Source organism: Zosterops lateralis (assembly GCF_965231275.1).
Source record: "Zosterops lateralis genome assembly, chromosome: 11".
Classification (NCBI taxonomy): Eukaryota; Metazoa; Chordata; class Aves; order Passeriformes; family Zosteropidae; genus Zosterops; species Zosterops lateralis.
The window spans coordinates 10,943,341-10,960,695 of NC_139771.1; the positions used below are offsets into that span (position 1 = coordinate 10,943,341).

General features: G+C 49.6%; 1 protein-coding gene across 1 annotated transcript; it reads right to left on the reverse strand.

The window, feature by feature from the left end:
* Positions 1 to 4,864: 4,864 nt before the first annotated feature.
* On the reverse strand, positions 4,865 to 17,355 carry MCM2 (minichromosome maintenance complex component 2). Its single transcript, XM_083869799.1, has 16 exons — positions 17,336 to 17,355; positions 16,722 to 16,909; positions 16,004 to 16,179; positions 15,125 to 15,388; positions 13,895 to 14,114; positions 13,421 to 13,628; positions 12,566 to 12,700; positions 12,189 to 12,380; positions 11,010 to 11,103; positions 10,239 to 10,489; positions 9,718 to 9,844; positions 9,398 to 9,510; positions 9,022 to 9,264; positions 8,136 to 8,318; positions 6,758 to 6,913; positions 4,865 to 5,876 (listed from the first exon to the last, which is right to left on the reverse strand). The coding sequence occupies exons 1-16, from the start codon at positions 17,339 to 17,341 to the stop codon at positions 5,766 to 5,768; spliced, it is 2,667 nt and encodes an 888-aa protein (XP_083725925.1). The 5' UTR covers positions 17,342 to 17,355; the 3' UTR covers positions 4,865 to 5,765.

Genomic DNA, 17,355 nt, shown 5'->3' on the forward strand with positions numbered 1-17,355 from the left:
ACCAAGGCGGAGCTGATTGCCGCAGTACCAGCCACTCTGACAGCCAACCTCAGCGGATTCCTAGAGGGCAGAGCAAAACAGAGCTATATTGAATTTGATTAAGGGGCCAGAGTAACCTTTAACAGAGTCACCTGGGGCAAGGAGGCAGACAGCTCTCCAGCTGAAATCTCACACAGGTTTCCTCACAGCCCAGGGGACAGGGCTCCTCACTCGAGGGAAATGGCAACCAGGTCGCATTGCTCTGGTGCAGCTGGCAGACAGAGGGATGGTCACAGCCCTCCGTTTACACAAGTGGTGACTTCTGAGCCCCCAGCCAGGAAGGAGAAAGGAGTACATCTGTTTGGGGCCATTCACATCATTTAATCTGGGCCTCTGTACAGCTTAGAGAACTCCTTTATCTCTGCGTTGAGCTTATCAACTCAGACACTAAGAAAATTACTTTCTGGAAGGGATGAAAAATCTGCAAAAGTGAAGATGTCATGAGGGCAGCAAGCCTCAGATCTTCTAAAACTTTTGACTGGGGCAGAAGGACAAGCAAGATAAAGCCCAGTAAAGTCAAGAGGTTGATGACAAGGCACAGGAAGTTTAGTCTTAGCTCTGCCTTTTTTAGAGATATGACCAGAGCCTGAAGAAGTTACTGTCAAACGCTCATCGTACCAGGGTTGAGGAGCACACATAAGGGAGCTGAGCACAGCAGCCAGCAGGACAGGCCCCCCAGTACCCAAGACAGATGAGCAGCTCAGAGATGACACCCAAATTCAACCAGAAATCCAGATCTCAAGAGAAGGTCATAGTGATGGAGCCAGACCAACACCAAACCAGTCAGTCCCTAGGTCAGTCGAGGTCTGCTGATGGCAGCCATCACCAAGGAATCACTTGGCAGTTCCATAGTAGTAGAAGATGACCAAGATTAGGAAGGCAGTCCAAGGATCACAGCCCAAAGCAATCGGTACTTTGAGCAGGCACAGGGAGACATAAACCTGTATTCCCCCTTCAAAGCTCACATAGGCTGAGCTTAAATAGAGCACCGGGCCATAGGTGTGGATTAGAGGCCCAGGAGAGTCTGGTCAGGGCCATTAAGGCTTATTAGTACCCTCATAGCCCAGACACCTCTCTCTTTGAACAGTGACTTAAGAAGGTGAGGGGGAGTTCCTGTCTTTTAGTGGGCAAAGTATCTTCACTGGGTGGAACCCAGGGGTGGTTCATAGCTTTTCACACTAAACTGAAAAGGCTAATGTCATCTTCAGAAAAACTCTTGCTATTTTAATAGCTGCCTAAGATGGAATGTGGGTATGTATTTTCAGAGTGGAGGGATCAGCCTGTACCTGAAGAGGGCTGGTAACTCTTGACTCTGAGAAGAGCCAGTCACTGACTCATAGGCTCTATTGATACTCCTACATATGCGTTTCTATAGGATTTGGTGGGACTGAAGCTCTTCAGCATCTTTTAGATAGGACAGTTATTGTCAGATCTCCCTGAGCACTAGATCACCCAGAGAAGAAACGTGGCATTTCTTCTGGGTTCCCCCAACAGCCTTACCTCTCCTTTAGGGAGAAGTGACTTGCAAAATTACCAGAAAGGAGCACAAGCCCTTCCAAGGTGCTTTTGCTGTAAAAAATGCAGAGCTCAGCAGCCCCTTAAGGCTGCTCACAAATGTTTAGTAGAGGCTGAGGGGCATGCTGGATGGCTGGAATCCTTGGCAGGCCAGTGCTCCATAATGGAGACATTAAATCAGCGATGGCAGCAAGAACTGCATAATAGATGCAAAATACAGAAGCCTGATCCAATTTTGGCTCTGTCTTGTTAAGTAGAAAAGTATTTTAGGAAATGGAAAAATACTAGGAAGTTCAGAGTGCATCGTTGCTGCAGCACAGTAGGAAATGTAGCTGTTTGCAGTGACTCACCTGCATCTGTAGATATACATCTGCTCTAAACATATTCCCATACTGTCGTCATGTGCTGGAATTCAGGGGAGTTGAGGTCAACAGGGCAGAGCTGTAAGCACCTGAAAAAGCCTTCCTGGCTGAACTGCAGCTGGCTGGACTGCACTAGGATGGGAAGATGCCACTATCCAACACACCTGCTGCATCCTGAGCACTGTTACACTGGGGAAGTTCTTGTCAACCAGTTTCCAGACAGCTCTTTGGTAAGTAAACATGGTGGAGATGGACAGAGAAGATTCCAGCTAAGGTCTGGCATGAGAGAAAGTGAAACACTGCTGGTCTAGAAATGCTGAATATGCTTGTTTTTCCAAGAGGCTCTGACATCTGGGGAAGAACACACATCTGGGGAAGAATGTAGAACCTCACCTATTTAAGGGGCATCTGCCATTTGACAGGCAAACTCAGAAACAACCTCTGGCACACTGGATAAGCCCATGACTTGCAGTTGTAGTGTGTTGGTTCATGATCACAATAAAGACATAAGCTAAATTCTGCTAGTATGAATGAAAAGCCCTTTTCTGCAAGCTCTATATTTCCCTGTTCCCCAACTCACACATGATCAGCTGGTATCTGCCGACACTTGCTCATACACACACTGTTTGTGTGTGTTGTGTGTTTGCTCCATGCTGAGCTAAAGTCAAACAGCTTATTGAGATGCAGAGAGCCCTGCAGCTCCCTCAGGAGTTTGCATGCAGTATGTTCAGATTAAACTGGATCAGGATCTGGCCCATCATGGCCTTTTCAAGTCCAGATGCTCTTTGAAGCCAGACTGAACCCAGCCTTTGCCAACAACCATAGCCCCAAGGGGAAGATGACCACAAGAAGGGACACCACTTGTCTCCATAAAGCCCTCTCTTCTTTACAAGGAGCACCTTTATTTTCCATGTGAGCCCAGGCATAGCCTGCTGTGAACAGACCTCACCTCCCCAGACTCTTGCCTTTGTCCCTGGCTGCCAGGGGAACTGTGCAGTTTGAATTACAGCAGCAAGAAGCCAAGTGCACAAGCTTGGCTAAACTCAAGGTTGTCAGGGGAGCAACTCCTCATTCCATGAGTGTGGCTTGGCTTGCTGAGCTCCAGAGCTCTGTGGCAAAATCCTCACTACGTTCAGCGGGAACACAGCTCCTGGTAAGGCAGTCCCTGCTCAGAGCAGCATGTTTTCACCTGCCTGCACCCCTGTCCAGACCAGACAGCTGATGCTGTCAACAGCCAAATCTTGCTCCAGGGAGCCTGAAAAGCTCAGTGGCCATGAGAGGCAGAACATGCCTTCAGACGGGCATTAACACTCCAGTGAGTGGCTGATGCCAGCATTAGTGAGGGCGCAGCTGCAAGAATTCATTGCACTGCTGGATGCTGGCAACACAGTGGTGGGAGGGCACAAATGCCTTTGTATTGAAGATTTGGGAGGCAGTGAGCAAAATGACAAATTGCTCCATCTCTCTGATGCCACTGCTCACTTCATGTGCCAAGTGAGGTGGGACCAGAGGACAGGAGGCAGGAGAAAGCTGTAGGACAAAACTGAATGGTGCCTATCAGCAGCCCTATCCAGCAGCAGGGCAAGGAGTTGGGAAAATGAGGACTCTCACCCCATTCCTGTGTCTCTCTCATGGTTTGCAGTGACATGTTTGGCTACCTATTTAACTGTGGGTCACTACAGGCAGAGCAGAGGCCTCATAAGGTTGCAAGGGTTTAGGAAGCATTTTCTACTCCAGTATGACACAAAACCTCTCTCTCCTGCACCCAGCCTTCATTGACACGAACACAGCAGTTTGCAAGCTTGTTTCATCCTTTGTTATTTCTGGTTTTGCTCTCTCAGGGCCAGGACCTTCCCCGGCAAAGGGGAAGGTGGGTTCCCGCAGAGTGTACAAGTGCTTGCAGTTGGTATCCCCAGGGACAGTCTCTGTGGCCTCTGGCAGTATGAGGTAAGGCACCATGTCCTTGATGAACCCCACTGGACCTCACCAGGCAGTCGCAGGCACACAGCAGTTTGGCCATCCTCAACAGAGACCCAATCAAGGCCCATGTTTAGGGACAAAGGCTTGCTCAGACAGGGAAGGAATACCAGGTAGTGTCTGTATGGGCTGCCTGCAGAAAAGTCTTGGTAGACAGAGACCCAGTAGGAAGGGAACAGTTAAACAAATACACAGGAGGGAGCTGGCAGACAGAGGCAACACGCAGAGCCAGCTTCAGGCTGAGAGTCATGTGCTCAGCCTCCAGCAGGGCTCAAGCCCTGCTGGCTCCAGGCTGGGAAGACACACAGGCACACACATCACTGTGACAAACCCCACGGTGTTGACAGCCAGGGACACCTCTGCTGGGCCAGCACACAACTGCAGCAGCCAGCTCACAAATTCTCCTGAGCTCAGGTGGGAGGCTGGAGATGCTGTAAGGTCCTGCAGCTCCAGCCAGGAAAAAGCACATTCACTGCAGAGCTCAGCTGCGTCCTGGAGAGGGGTCACTGCTTCTCCCAGACTGGAATCTAAGAGGCAGCCAAGGCATGAGATCAAGGCTGTCTAACCGAAGTGTGCCTAAGAAAGGGAGGTGGGAAATACTGTGATGGGACAGTCACAGTGAGATACAAACATAAACAGGCAAGACAGGAAAGGAATCACTGCAGGGAGGTCCTTGGTGGAAAAAGCAGCATTCATGGCATGGTCCAGGGCAACTGTGTCCTGCTATCAGTCCACAGATGTTTTTAGCTAGAGCTGAGAGCCAGCACTGGCCGTTCCTACTAACCTAAAGAGCAAGTATGAGATGTGATTCTACCCAAACTTAACCCCACAAACTGCTGGGCAGTTCATGCAGCATCCAGGTTGCTCACTTAAGCTCTTACTTCCACTCTTGGTGGCAAGAGTTACCAAAAGAGGAAACGCTGAAGTATTGAAAACCAAATGTATTTAAAACACAAATACTAAGAAAAACTGCATGTGAACACTGAGCCCATCCTGTCCTCTCTGAACACATCCAGCTTAAGGCCTCCTCCACTACCATGCCCAAAACCAGCACCATGGGTACTTCACCCTCAACAAATGGATGTGAGAGGGTGTTTAGTTTAGGTGTCAAAGGTAGCACTTGGATTCAGCTGTAAATTCACACCTGCTGACAGCTACACAGAGATAACATCCACTAATGCAAGAGAAACCTCTCCACTCCTGCTTTAGGAGATTCCCCAGCAGGTACTGAAGGAGTTTTCAGTGCTCATAGAGATCATCATTAAGATCAGAAAGAGTTTTGTTTCAGTTCTTGTCTTCCTCTGCTTCCCCCCTCCTTCCCCGCAGAAACCAAGCACAAGGTCAACCCATGTGGGCAGCTGGAGAAATGTCAAGTGTCAGGCACAAAGGCCTGGAGCAGAGACTGGCTGGTTCATGGGGAGTTGAAAGCAGTTTCAATTATCACCCATGAGGCGTCACCAGAGATGGGAATAGAGAATTCCTGAGGGTGCCTGCAATCCAAGGGGGATGAATAATGCTTTCCAAATGCTCCCAACTTGGTCCCTCCTGCAGAGAAGCCTGTAACAACTAGTGACAAACAAACAGAAAACATGCCGTGAATGTGGCCAGCAATTCTCTCCTTGCTGTGCTTAGCTACAAGGCAAAATAGCGAACCAAGTTGCTAAACAGACTTGACAGGGCATTTAACTACTTAATTCTGTTCTATTTACAAGGTCTTCAGCAGCTCAGCACTCCCTTAATCCATTAGGCACAAAGCAAGCAAGAGGATGTGCAGCCTAGTCCCTCTGGCTCAGGATCTCTGTAGCATTCCTGGAGGGTTGGAAGATGGAGGTCTCATCTCACAGACGGATGTGGCAGACTCTGCTGCCAGTCTCAGAACTGCTGGACAATCAGCTTCCGCTTCACATCCCGGCTGAACCTGTTCATCTTGAACACTTCACTGTCAAAAAAGGCTGAGAGGTTGTGGATGTTGATCTGCCGAGCCTGGGAGGAGGAAGAGGGGAGAGGTAAATGTTTATTTAATCAAAGTAAGAATCATGTGGTTTTCCATAGCAGAGGTTGCATAAAATTTTGCAGTCAGCAATCTCTGCTCTGCTCAGCAGGAGCCAGAGCTGCAGTGGCAGGGGAGACTGCAGGTCAGGAGGAAGGAGTATTGGCAGTGCTGAGCTGAGCCAAGAGAGGATGCTGGCTCAGCATCTGTCTGTTCTCAGCTCATCTTTTTACTTCTACCAGAGCTAGAATGTAACTCCAATCCAAAAGCCCCAAAAACCTCAACCAGCGGGAGGGTTCTGCAAGGGAGACATCTGACTGGGGATGGTCACCCTGCCAACACCAAGCTGTGGCTCTGGAAGTAATTACTCTGCACATCTGATGCAAAGAGCAGAAAAGCACTAATCCAGGAATCAAATGCTGCTTTAGTGACAAGCAAGGTCAATATTTTGCATGGAAAGGCCAAGTCAGAAATGCAACTTTTAGACGAGCATGAAGGAGGAGGCAAGTGAGCCTCAGGAGGGATTGGGAAAGTTCATACACAGATTTTTCTGCTTTTTGCTTCTTCAAATGCAGATGCCAGGGAACTTGGGTTCTCATTCACCTGCATAAGCACCATGCTGCAGGACTTAAAATCCTAACCCCAAAGCTTTAAGGGGGGGTATGAGAATAGAGAGGGATGAATACAGCACTTCCAAACAAGAGGAACAGATACAGAGGAGACAATCCTGATGTTGGGTTATATTGTTAACATCAGTGTTTTTAATGGTATCATAATGCCGGAAGAGAAGTTAGAAGTCTCAGAATGCCTCTGGTTCTGAGGCTGCAGAGAGAGCATGAACCAGTCCCAGAAGCAGCTGGTTATAAGCCCATACCTTGTCCACCAGGTCCTTCTCTGGGACTTCTATAGTGTCTTGCTGGGCTCCATAACGGTTTCTCTGGTACATCACCTGCTCTGCAACCAGCTGCTTCAGGATGAACAGCAGCAGCTCGTTGTTGTCTCGTTTGAAGGAGAGGTAGCGGGAGAATGTCTAGGAGGGATGAGATGAGCCATGAGGATCAGAAGAGTGACACACTGCAGCGCCCAACACAACCAACTCCCTCCTCCCACAGAGCACACAGGGATCCAAATTACACTGCTGTCACCTGTGCTCTTAAGTGTATCTCAGGTGACTATGGCCTTGCCAAGCTGGCACTTGCTCATGCAGTGGCAGCCCTCTGACAGCCACAACTCCTCTGCTAACTGCTTTTATTCCCATCTGGAATGTCCTTAGTGTGCTGGTGCCTCTTGGGGGCTAGCAGTGCACTGCTGTGGGGTTGTGCTGTCCACAGCGACACAGCCATGGGAGGGCTGGCCCTGGACAAGGCACAGAGCAGTTTCCCTTAACCCAGACTGCCCTGTGCCTCCCCAGCAGACGCTCATGCTTGGCTGGCTGTTTGAGGCCAAAGAGAGAGGCCACAAGTCATGCAGACAGAGGGCAGACGCTCAACAGTGGATAAATGCCAGCATGTGGTCAGCCAAGAGCTGTTTGGAGCCAGCTCCTGTACTAAAAGAACAGGGCAGACTGCACACTAACCCACAGTGAGTGCTACCCTGTGCCTAACTGTACCTTGAGAGCCCAATAAAAACATGAAGAAACAAACTGCCTGCTTGGCTTGATCACCTGGCAGCAGCAGCAGCAGCAGGTGCCCTGTGCCAAAATAGCAGGGAGGGTGTAAAAAAAAATAGACACAGCAGTGCTTTTGATTCAGAAGCTCGAGTTACACTTCCTTCTCAGATCCAACAGAGACGTTGCCTCACCACAGACTAACAAGGGGCAGTCATGGAACAGAGCCTTGTTTGGGGTCCCTCCTCAAAGGCACCCAGCTTGAGCTGTTGTTATTCCATGGTGTTTAAATTATTCTACGTATCCAGATGTTTGAGACTCTGCTATGAAAAAACCTGGGGTCAAGCCAGTAAGGAAACCTTGTCTGACTGCGAGTGTGGTGTCTGTAGTTGTGAAATGGCCTTGGTCCCAGCTCAGGTGGTGTTAGCGTGACTGGTAGAATGGCTCCTGGATGGTCACACAAGGAACTTCCTTGACCCCTCAGACCCACAGTATCCCACTTACACAGGCTCAGTGCCTGTCTCTACAGGACAGACCTGTGCAGAGCATGAACTCTCCTCCCACAGCCAGGGCAGTGCAAGGAGGCTGCAGTTGAACCCACGGGGCCTGGGGTGCAGCCACAGCCCCTGTCTCAGCCGGTGCCCACCTTGCGCATGCTCCTCATGACACTGAACTTCTGTGTGTCGATGAAGCTCTCCAGCATGACCCTGATGGCCATGTTGACGTCGTCCTCCACCACGTAATCCCGCAGGTGCATCCGGGCGTGCGCCTCAGCCATGCGGATCATGGACTCGATGTGCCGCACCGTGATGGGGATGCTGCCTGTTGCCTAAGGGGAGGAGGCAACACCTTACTGAAGGATTCAAGACCTTCTGGCCCAGGATCCAGTTCCTTTCACCCTGCACGGAGCTCTCTGCACCTCTGAGGGTGACTCAGGCTAAGGAGGCTCTGCCACCTGCTGGCACGGCCACACAGCTTGGCACAGCTTCCCCTGTTCATCTGAATTCAGCACAGTGCAAGGGGATGTTGTGGGGTCACTCTGGAACACTTTAGGGCCTTTCTGAGATTAACAATCCAGCTCCCTCTAGCAAATTTTAGGAGTTAAAGAAAAAAAGCCAATCAAAAAAAGGTAGTTTCCCAAGCTCCAAAAATCTCCCTCACACCTCAACAAATTCCTCTTTCACTGGGAGAGCATGAAATGAGTCTGAGACATCCCACAGGCAAAACAGAAGGGCATTTCTACAGATAATAGTTCACTGTAATGTACCAGTGACAACAAAAGGACTTTGCTATGACAGGCACTGTACATGTGTCCAGTCCATCAGTCCACACATCATCAACAGGCAAGACTCTGCACTTAGATGAAGAATCATCTGTTCAGCAGACACTGCAGAATCTGTCTCTCACAAAACAGTGGCACAGACTTTTGTGATGGGAATGGCAAGAATGTGTCAACATATGTTGGAGCAGCCTCAGTCTGATTTGCAGTCTAGATACCAACAATTCCTCCCTCTTTTCCTCAGCATTCTCACCATAGACTCCTTCCTGAGGTCACTGTACATCCTGGCCACCTTGTCCTGATCCATCTGGTTGAGCTTGGGGTGGACCTTCTCTTTGGCATAGATGATGTATTTCCTCAGGATCTCTTGAGGAATGGGTTCAACTCCATAGGTGTTGGGAAGAATGACCTCGTTAGTGTCCCCATTCACTGTCTCTTTGCTGCCTGGGTGGTGCTTGACATGGCTGCCAACAACAAACCGGGCAAGCATTTCATCCTACGAGAGAGCAGTGCACCAACAGACAATGAGCACACTCACTGGACACAAAAAAAGTCAATGGCTGCAGCTGAGCATCCCAGCAGCAGCACTGAAGCGCAGCACGCACTCAGATTCCTGGCACAGCCCCTACCTGCACTGAGTCCACAGTGTCTCTCACCACGCACAGGATGTCGAACCGAGAGATGATGGGCTCTGTCAGGTCCACATTCTCCGAGAACGTCAGCGATGGGTCGTATCGCCCACCTGCCACAGAGACAATCCACGTCAAACAGGCTCCAAGGCTGGAGCTCTGGAGGAAGGACAGACCTCCAGTATGATTTTTCTGCTCACTTGATCTCTGCTCCAGACTTGAAGGAACCAGGCAGAGGGAGGCAAAGCTGTGCCACAGCTCTCATGACTGTGGACTTACGCTGAGAGCCTGAGATGGTCCTGTAGTCTCTCAGTACTTACCTATGGGATTGGCAGCAGCAACAATGGTGCAGCGAGCTTGCAAGGATGTGACAATGCCTGCTTTGGAGATGGAAATGCTTTGCTGTTCCATGGCTTCGTGGATGCTGGTTCTATCTTGATCATTCATCTATGGGAAAGCAAGAATGATTTAGAGGGAAACTATGTTTATACTCCACTGCCAAACACACCAAGGGGGATCTGCTCCAGATGCTCTGAAAAGGCAGCAAACTGCACTATGGAACAGCAAGGGCCTAAGTAAACTGCAGGCACTTTGGTCATCTGGGATGACCATCTTAAACATCAGTCTAAGGGGTGGGAGGAAAGATTGTTCAAGATCTGGGATTCCCATTCCCACTCTATGGACTAGGCACAGTGGGATTGCATAGGCTGTGGAAGTAAAGAGGTCACACTTTGGTCATCTGGGAGATGTCACCATGAGTTACAATGTGTCCTCAGTGGACAGAGGTTACAGCTGGTCACTTCACAGCTAATACTTCCCGGAGAGATGAAGCTGGGCTCACCTTGTCAAATTCATCAATCAGGCAGACACCTCTGTCAGCCAGCACGAGGGCTCCTGCCTCCAAAGTCCACTCCTTGCTGACCGGGTGCCTCTGCACATAGGCCGTGAGGCCCACAGCAGAAGCACCCTGGCCAGTGGTGAAAATTGCTCTGCTTGACGCCTTCTCTATGTATTTAAGAAACTGTGATTTTGCAGTACCAGGGTCTCCACACAGAAGCACATTGATGTCGCCACGAACTTTGTGTTTGCCACCTACAAAAGCAATGGGGAAACCATGGAGCAGCTGAGAGCATGGCTTGGCAACAACCCTACCCTGAGCACCACAAAGCTGAAGAGAAGGTAACCAGCAGGCATGGCAACCAGTTTACAGGAAAGTTGAGGGGGAAAGAAAGTCAGTTTTGGAGTCAGTCAGCTTTGTAAAAGACTTTCTAACCTTGCTGACACATCCTAACACATCCTTCTAAGGAGATGATAACAAATCCGGGTGCCAGAAGGTCAAACCTCAGAAGGAGTATTAAACGGAGGAGGGAAAAAAATTTGCCTGGGTTTGCAGCAGGAGCTGTTTTCAGTTGTAGCATTTCTACTCTCACACCAGGGTTTTCAGTGTGATAAAACAGCCAGTTCAATCACAGATATCCCTCAGTCTGCTAAACCTTGTGTGTTACCAAGCCACACAGACAACTTTAACTGCTCATTGCAATGGCACAGACAAACCCCAGGCCCTTCCCCTCCCCTGAGTGAGGTAGGACCAAAGGACACAAATGACACTCACCTGGGTTTTTGGGTTCTCCACCAAACAGAGCTAAAGCCAAACCCCTTTTGATATCTTCATGGCCATAAATAGATGGTGCAATGCTGGCAAAAATCTGAAAGGGAAACCAGAGGAGTTGTCCAGGGAATACCAGTTCCCATTCTGAACAGAATCTTTAATGAACATCAGCAAGAAGCCATATCTAAAGCTACTCTTAAAACACTGCTGTCTCCAAAGAGTATTTTATTATCCAGGGTGTGAGGACTTTTGAAAAAGTAATGACCCATCCACTGTTGCCTGAAGGAGCTTCACAAAAATCATGCTCTTGGGGCATGGCAGATTATTTAGTTGGGTGCTGGAAGCTGCTGCCATTGCTGTGTTGTACACAAGGCACATCACAAGTGCCTGTTATGAGCTCTTGTAAAGTTGGGGACCTTGATCAGAGGCTTACTCACTGCATATGACAGTACTTGAATGGGCTATGCCACACATGAATTGTCATCACAGTCAAATATTATGAACAACTGGCTTATTTTCTCAAGGGTATTCTGAAAATAACCTGATGCTGAAAACTACTCATGTTACAACACTTCTGACTCAACTGAAGCTGCTGCATCCACTACAACAACAGCACAGCCAAGGCAATGGAGCAAAGTCCCCCATTACAGAAATTAAATCTGGCCCAAGTGAGGCTGAACATGCAGTAGCTCAGAAGCTTTGTTCTTTCAAATATTGGATTTGGGTCTTAGCATATAGAGGAAGCAAAGCTAAAATCTCTATCACAACTTAAGTTAAGCAATAATATCCCCTTTAGGGTACTAGAGATGCAGTCACTGGCCTCACAGAAAATTCCACCAACTTGGCTTTTAAGACACAGGGAGAGAAAACTGATCAGATATAAGCAGTGTCTGAGTGTCCCTGTCTTCTAGCCCTGTTGTGATGTAGAAGGCTCAGAGAAGGAACAGGAGAAGCAGAAAATTTGATCTCCAAAGGGGAGGTTTGTTATTTACTTCCCTCCTATAACTGACTGTCAGCAACAGCTGTCTGAGAGCTATAGAAGACCATTCAGAGAGAATTGGGATTTCTGGGTTCCTTTAACCACTGTTTGGCCAGCTAACCCATTTCATCACTTTCTGATCCAGCTGTCAGGTGATGGCAAGCTATCAACAGGAAAAGAACTGATGTCTGAGGCTAACTCACCTTCTCCCCAATTTGCTCATCCTTAGACAGACTCACAATCACTTTCACATCTTCATCAGTCAGTTCCCCAACAGCCAGCTTGTTGTCCTTCTTGGCAATGTGGTTGGCCAGGATCACAGTTGCAAACACTGGGAACCCATTGGCAGTGTTCAAGGAGCCATCATAGTTGTTGTGGTAGATCCCTGTCAGCTCCTGGGAAGCAGGAAATGCTGTGTCAGTGCCTGAACAGTACAAAACAGCCCCCTCTCCATTTTAAGGTAAGGCTCAAATGCATTTGAGGACAACCCCTCCCCATATTCCCACAGATGTTCCTGTGATGTCACCATCAGAATTTAAAAATACTCTGTTCTCTCCTGATACTTGAACAATGTACTCACAATCTCATCTCCTGGCTTGCAGCTGTCCACCAGGTCAGCGAGGAGAATGGCATCCTTGGAGCGGGGCAGCCTGCCTGCAGCCACCTTCCCAGGGCTCTCCTGGATCTTGATGCGCTGATAGTTCTGATAGACTGTCTGCAACAGCAAAAATCAAAGTTACCCAGCAAGTCCAGCAGGCACCAGCATGGCTCTTCACAGGCACCTCGGAGAGAAGGGCCATTCCAAGATTTACTGTATTATAGTTAGAAAACTATAGATATGGGACGATGGAGGTTGTGAGGAGAAATTCCAGGGTGTGATAGACAATAGTGGGGACAGAAAAGCACTTTGCTGCATCTTTGCCACTGTGTTTCAGCCTCCACAGTGTTTGTTCACCTGAATACCGGACCAGTTCCTGGGAGAAGAATGATCCACTTGTGATGGTTAAAGGTACCAAAGCAAAGAATGAAAATCAGAAGCTTCACATCACTGATTTTGCCCTCTGGTTTCCTTAGCTGACATATCAGGACAGACTGACCTAACCTGGGAAGGAGATCTGGACAGCATGTGTCTGCATTTCTAAATAGGAATAAATAACTGTGTACCACAAAGATGATTGTGGCAAGAGATTCATTCCAAACATCTAACAGAGTGTGTGACAACAAATTACTTCTGGGTGATAAACTGAGTCATTCAAATCAAGAACTCAAACAGATCTCAAACATATCTATCTTCACAGCCCCCTGGATATGGTAGAAGACCTCTCTCCCCACAGCAAGCTGTTCCAAGGGTGGGAGTCAAAGCAGGGCTGCAAGGAACAGGTAGTGGAGCAGGATGAGCAACCACTCTCATCCAGGCAAGCACACAATCTCTTACCTCTTCCATGTTGATTTCAAATGGGCCAAGAGACTGACACTCTGGACAGGAACCAGGTTTCACCTCCTGGTTCTGTGACTGGAAAAAGGGCCCTAGGATGAAGTTGCACTTGCTGCAGTTGTATTTGACCATGCTGAGCTGAGGCAGGACCCCTGTGCAACTTGTCACCACTCCACTGGTCCGGATCAACTGATTTAAGTGCAGTTGCCTGAGGAAAGACAGAGGTATGCTGGATGCCTGCAGGGCACAGATGGCAAAACACCCTCCAAAAACACACCACTTCCACCACTCTTGCTGGAAGGCACAAGTTTACCTCAGGGATGCTAAAAGTTCATCCTTAGTATGATTTTTGTCCTGTGCTAAGCTCAGCTATCCTGTTAGACTTATCCAGAGGTTTAGCTCACAGGTGAGTCCTGTGAGCACCCCAAAGCCTAATGCAAGCCCCACAGCCACTGCTGGTAGTTCTGCTCTTACCTGAGTGACCGCAGCTCTTCCACCAGAGGGAGGTGGGAGATGCGGACGTGGATCTCCTGAGCAATACGATCATACTTGGGGTACATGGCCAGCACCACTTCCTTGGCTGCTTCATCAAAGATCTTCAGCATCTCTGCTGGGGCCTCAGGCAGAAAGTAGGCAAGGACATGCTCCTGGGCTGCCAGATCCTCATAGTTCACCACCAGACTCTCTCTGTTTTCTTAAGAAAAAGATGGGGTGAATTGTTATTGCAGCCTGTTCACTCCTCAAGGAGTTTGCAAAGGATAGCCAGAACAGACAAGCCTGTATCCTGCAGGCTGCAGTTAGTAGATCTCTGCACCTTCCCTTAAGTTTAGAGGTTAACAATTTGAAAATGGGTGGAAAACCCTTTTAAATTTATTTATCTAACAAATTCTTCATCAGTACCAAGCTTGTGATTGTTCCTCTCCAGTTATGCACAGATACTTCCCAGGCTCAGTGTTCCTGAAATTCAAAAGCCTCAACCCAATACACAACTCTCTCAGAGACCCCCAGGAAACAGAAGTTAATAGGAGAGACATTATGTGTGCTGAATGGCTGGCAAAAAAGCTCCTGTGTCTTATGTTCATGGAAATGGATGAGACAAATGCCTTTTATTTTCCAGTCTTATAAAACTGATCCTGTTTCACTGCTCAAGCTTCTGTTCAATATAAAGAAGAAATACAACAAATACAACTACATGAGCTGTTCCTAGATGTGACAGTTTCTGCTTTTAAAACTCATCAATTACAGCCTTAATGACCATTGCTTCTGGCAGTGCCTACTCAGAATGCAAGGCTGGAACACTGACAGTGTTTCCAAAGTCACAAGGTCTATTTGTGTCCCCTTGTTGGGTAATCCAGTTTTCCAGTGTGAGAAAGTAACTGGTGCAGACAGCAAGCAATTGTTGTCTCTTTCAGATCACAAACTTGCAGACCACTGTCTGCTGCCCCACATATTCTTCTGCTAGCATTTCTACGAAATGAATATTAATGAGAAGCAGACGCCAGGGGCCTTCTAATTAGTCAGCCAGAATCAAAACAGTAGACATGTTTCCATTATTCATTTATCTCCATCAGAATTAGGCTTTCTTAAAGTGCTGATTCAATGCCTCGAACAAAGAGGGCGGGCAGCAAAATATCCACCTCTGTACTGGATCACCACAAAGTACTGTAACCCACATAAAGAGAACCTCCTGTGACCCAGCCCTACCTTTGCACATGTCACTGATCCTCTCCTTGAAGACATTGTGCCCATGTTCATCCACATGGGTCTTCAGGAAGTTCTTGAAGCGGTGATAGATCTCAAGCCGGGGGGCTGCCATGGAAACCCACTCCCTCACTGAGTGTCCTTTCATGTCTTCCAGGTTCTCAATGCTCTCAATCATGTCTTCATCCTCGTCTTCCACACCTTCAGCAGCCCGCTCCGCCAGCCGCCTTTTCCGTGCGGGACGGTCTTCATCTTCATCGTCACTGTCTAAGGGGTGGGAGGAAAGTGTTCAAGATCTGGGATTCCCATTCCCACTCTATAGACTAGTCACAGTGGGATTGCATAGGCTGTGGAAGTAAAGAGGTCACAGCCTGGGATACAAGCCAAGAGACATCCCAGGCCTAGCCTAAATTCAGTTATAGACTTGCTCCTACATCTTCCACAACATGGCTAGGACGTTAAGGGTGTGAATTTGTATGCAACAGCACACATGCAAGTCCATTAATGCACTGATGAAGAAACAAGCTTAAAGTGCATCAAAGGCCCTTCCATCCAGCCCACAAAATCTGTACAGGAGCACCAACAAACTCTACAGCATACACTTGGTAGACTCCCAACCCTTTGATACAGGCCCACGACTCTAAGTTTGTTTTAGCCGTAACCAGAAGGTCACCAAATGAGCTCCTAGGAAACACAAAGTAAAGGGATCCTGCACTGAGAAATCCAGGCAAGCCCACAGCCAATGATTTCAATGATTTTCAGACACACTGGAGCTCTAGAGACCTCCCTATTAACCTGAAAGTGAAGAGCCCAGCTCCCCCCAAGGGCTAGGTTATTCTCAAGCACACAGGGGGCACACCTGTTACAGCTCACTGCACCTACCATAGAGCAGCCCCCTCCTCATGCGGCCCATGCCCTGCTCCAGCTCGCGGTCCCGCTGCCTCATCACTCGCTCGGCGGCTTCCCGCTGGCTGGCAGTCAGCTCCTCCACATCTTCATCATCCAGGGCCAGCCCCTCTGCCTCGTACACATCCAGCTCCGGGATGGGCCGGTAGTCCCTAATACACACACACACAGAGCAGGGAATCAGGCCAGGAAAGCAGTTCAGCAGCCCTTCTTCAGCTACTGCTGGGCAGATGTCAGGGCAGTTATTCTGCAGCAGGACAGAACAGTGTTGAGCAGGAAGGCACTTCCCACTGGGAAATGCCCTGGAGTAAAGGGCTCCAGCACCATGGTTAGGAATGCCAGCGTTCAAGCCTTTGTATTGTCAAGTTCAGCTTGCCGGCAGGCCGTGCTGAGTAAAACAACATCAAAATTCGTGCCTGCAGAAGTAAAGAGCTGGGCTGAATCCACATCACACATCCAGGCAGATCCTGGTTTACCCACTCTGGACCATACTGGAACTTTGCCCAGTTTCCCCAGAACTCAAATTACACCATGCTCTGACCTTCGTCCATTGCCCAGCAGTTCTTTGGTCCCCACACCCCAGCTATCAGCACAGCAGAGGGACCCCACAAGGCCTGAGAGCTCCCTCCACGCCGACGGCTGCACTAACCATCCCCGAGGTGCCGGGCACAACCCCCCTGAACGATTTTCTTACCTTTCCATCCCTTCCCCAATGAGCTCTTCCCCTTCTTCCTCCTCTTCGGGGAGCCCCTCCGTCCCCAGGAGCCCTTCGGACTCATCCTCGAAGGGGGGCAGGTCCCGGCCGGGGCTGGAGGTGAAGGCATCTCCGCGGCGGGAGCTCCGCACGGGGCTGGTCACGGCTGCCTGCGGCTCGGAGGAGTCCTGCGGGGCAGAGCGGGGGGTCAGGGCAGGGGGCCGCGGGGGGAGAGCGGGCTGGTACCTCCAGCGGCCTCTGCAGGCGGTCAGAGGAGGGGTATATGGATCACCGATGAGGTATAATAATTATCCCTCCTGGCGAATGACAATGGAAACATAAGGAGGGGGCAGACGGGGGTAAATCCATCCTCGGAGCGCAGCGCGGTCCGATCCCGCCCTGGCCCGGCTCTCTCCTCTGCGGCGCCGAGTGCGCGGGAAAACTTCCCCGGCGTTTCGGGAGCAGCGCTGGGCGCACCCCCGGTGTCCCCCCAGCCCGAAATCCCCCCCGGAGCCCGCAGCGCCGAGTGTCCCGCGGCGGGGAACACCCGGAGCCCGCACCGGCCCGGCTGGCACCGCAATGCTCGGCTCCCCCGGCCCGGCCCGCCCGCTCACCGCCATCTCCGCCGCTTCCT

Bases quoted from the DNA above. Each gene is read 5' to 3' on its own strand.
- MCM2 (XM_083869799.1), bottom strand. The intron at 13,629-13,894 runs GTAAGAGCAGAA...GTCTTTCCTCAG, and splicing joins GAAGAGCTGCGGTCACTCAG to GCAACTGCACTTAAATCAGT. The intron at 10,490-11,009 runs GTGAGTGTCATT...TTGCTTTTGTAG, and splicing joins TGGAGAACCCAAAAACCCAG to GTGGCAAACACAAAGTTCGT.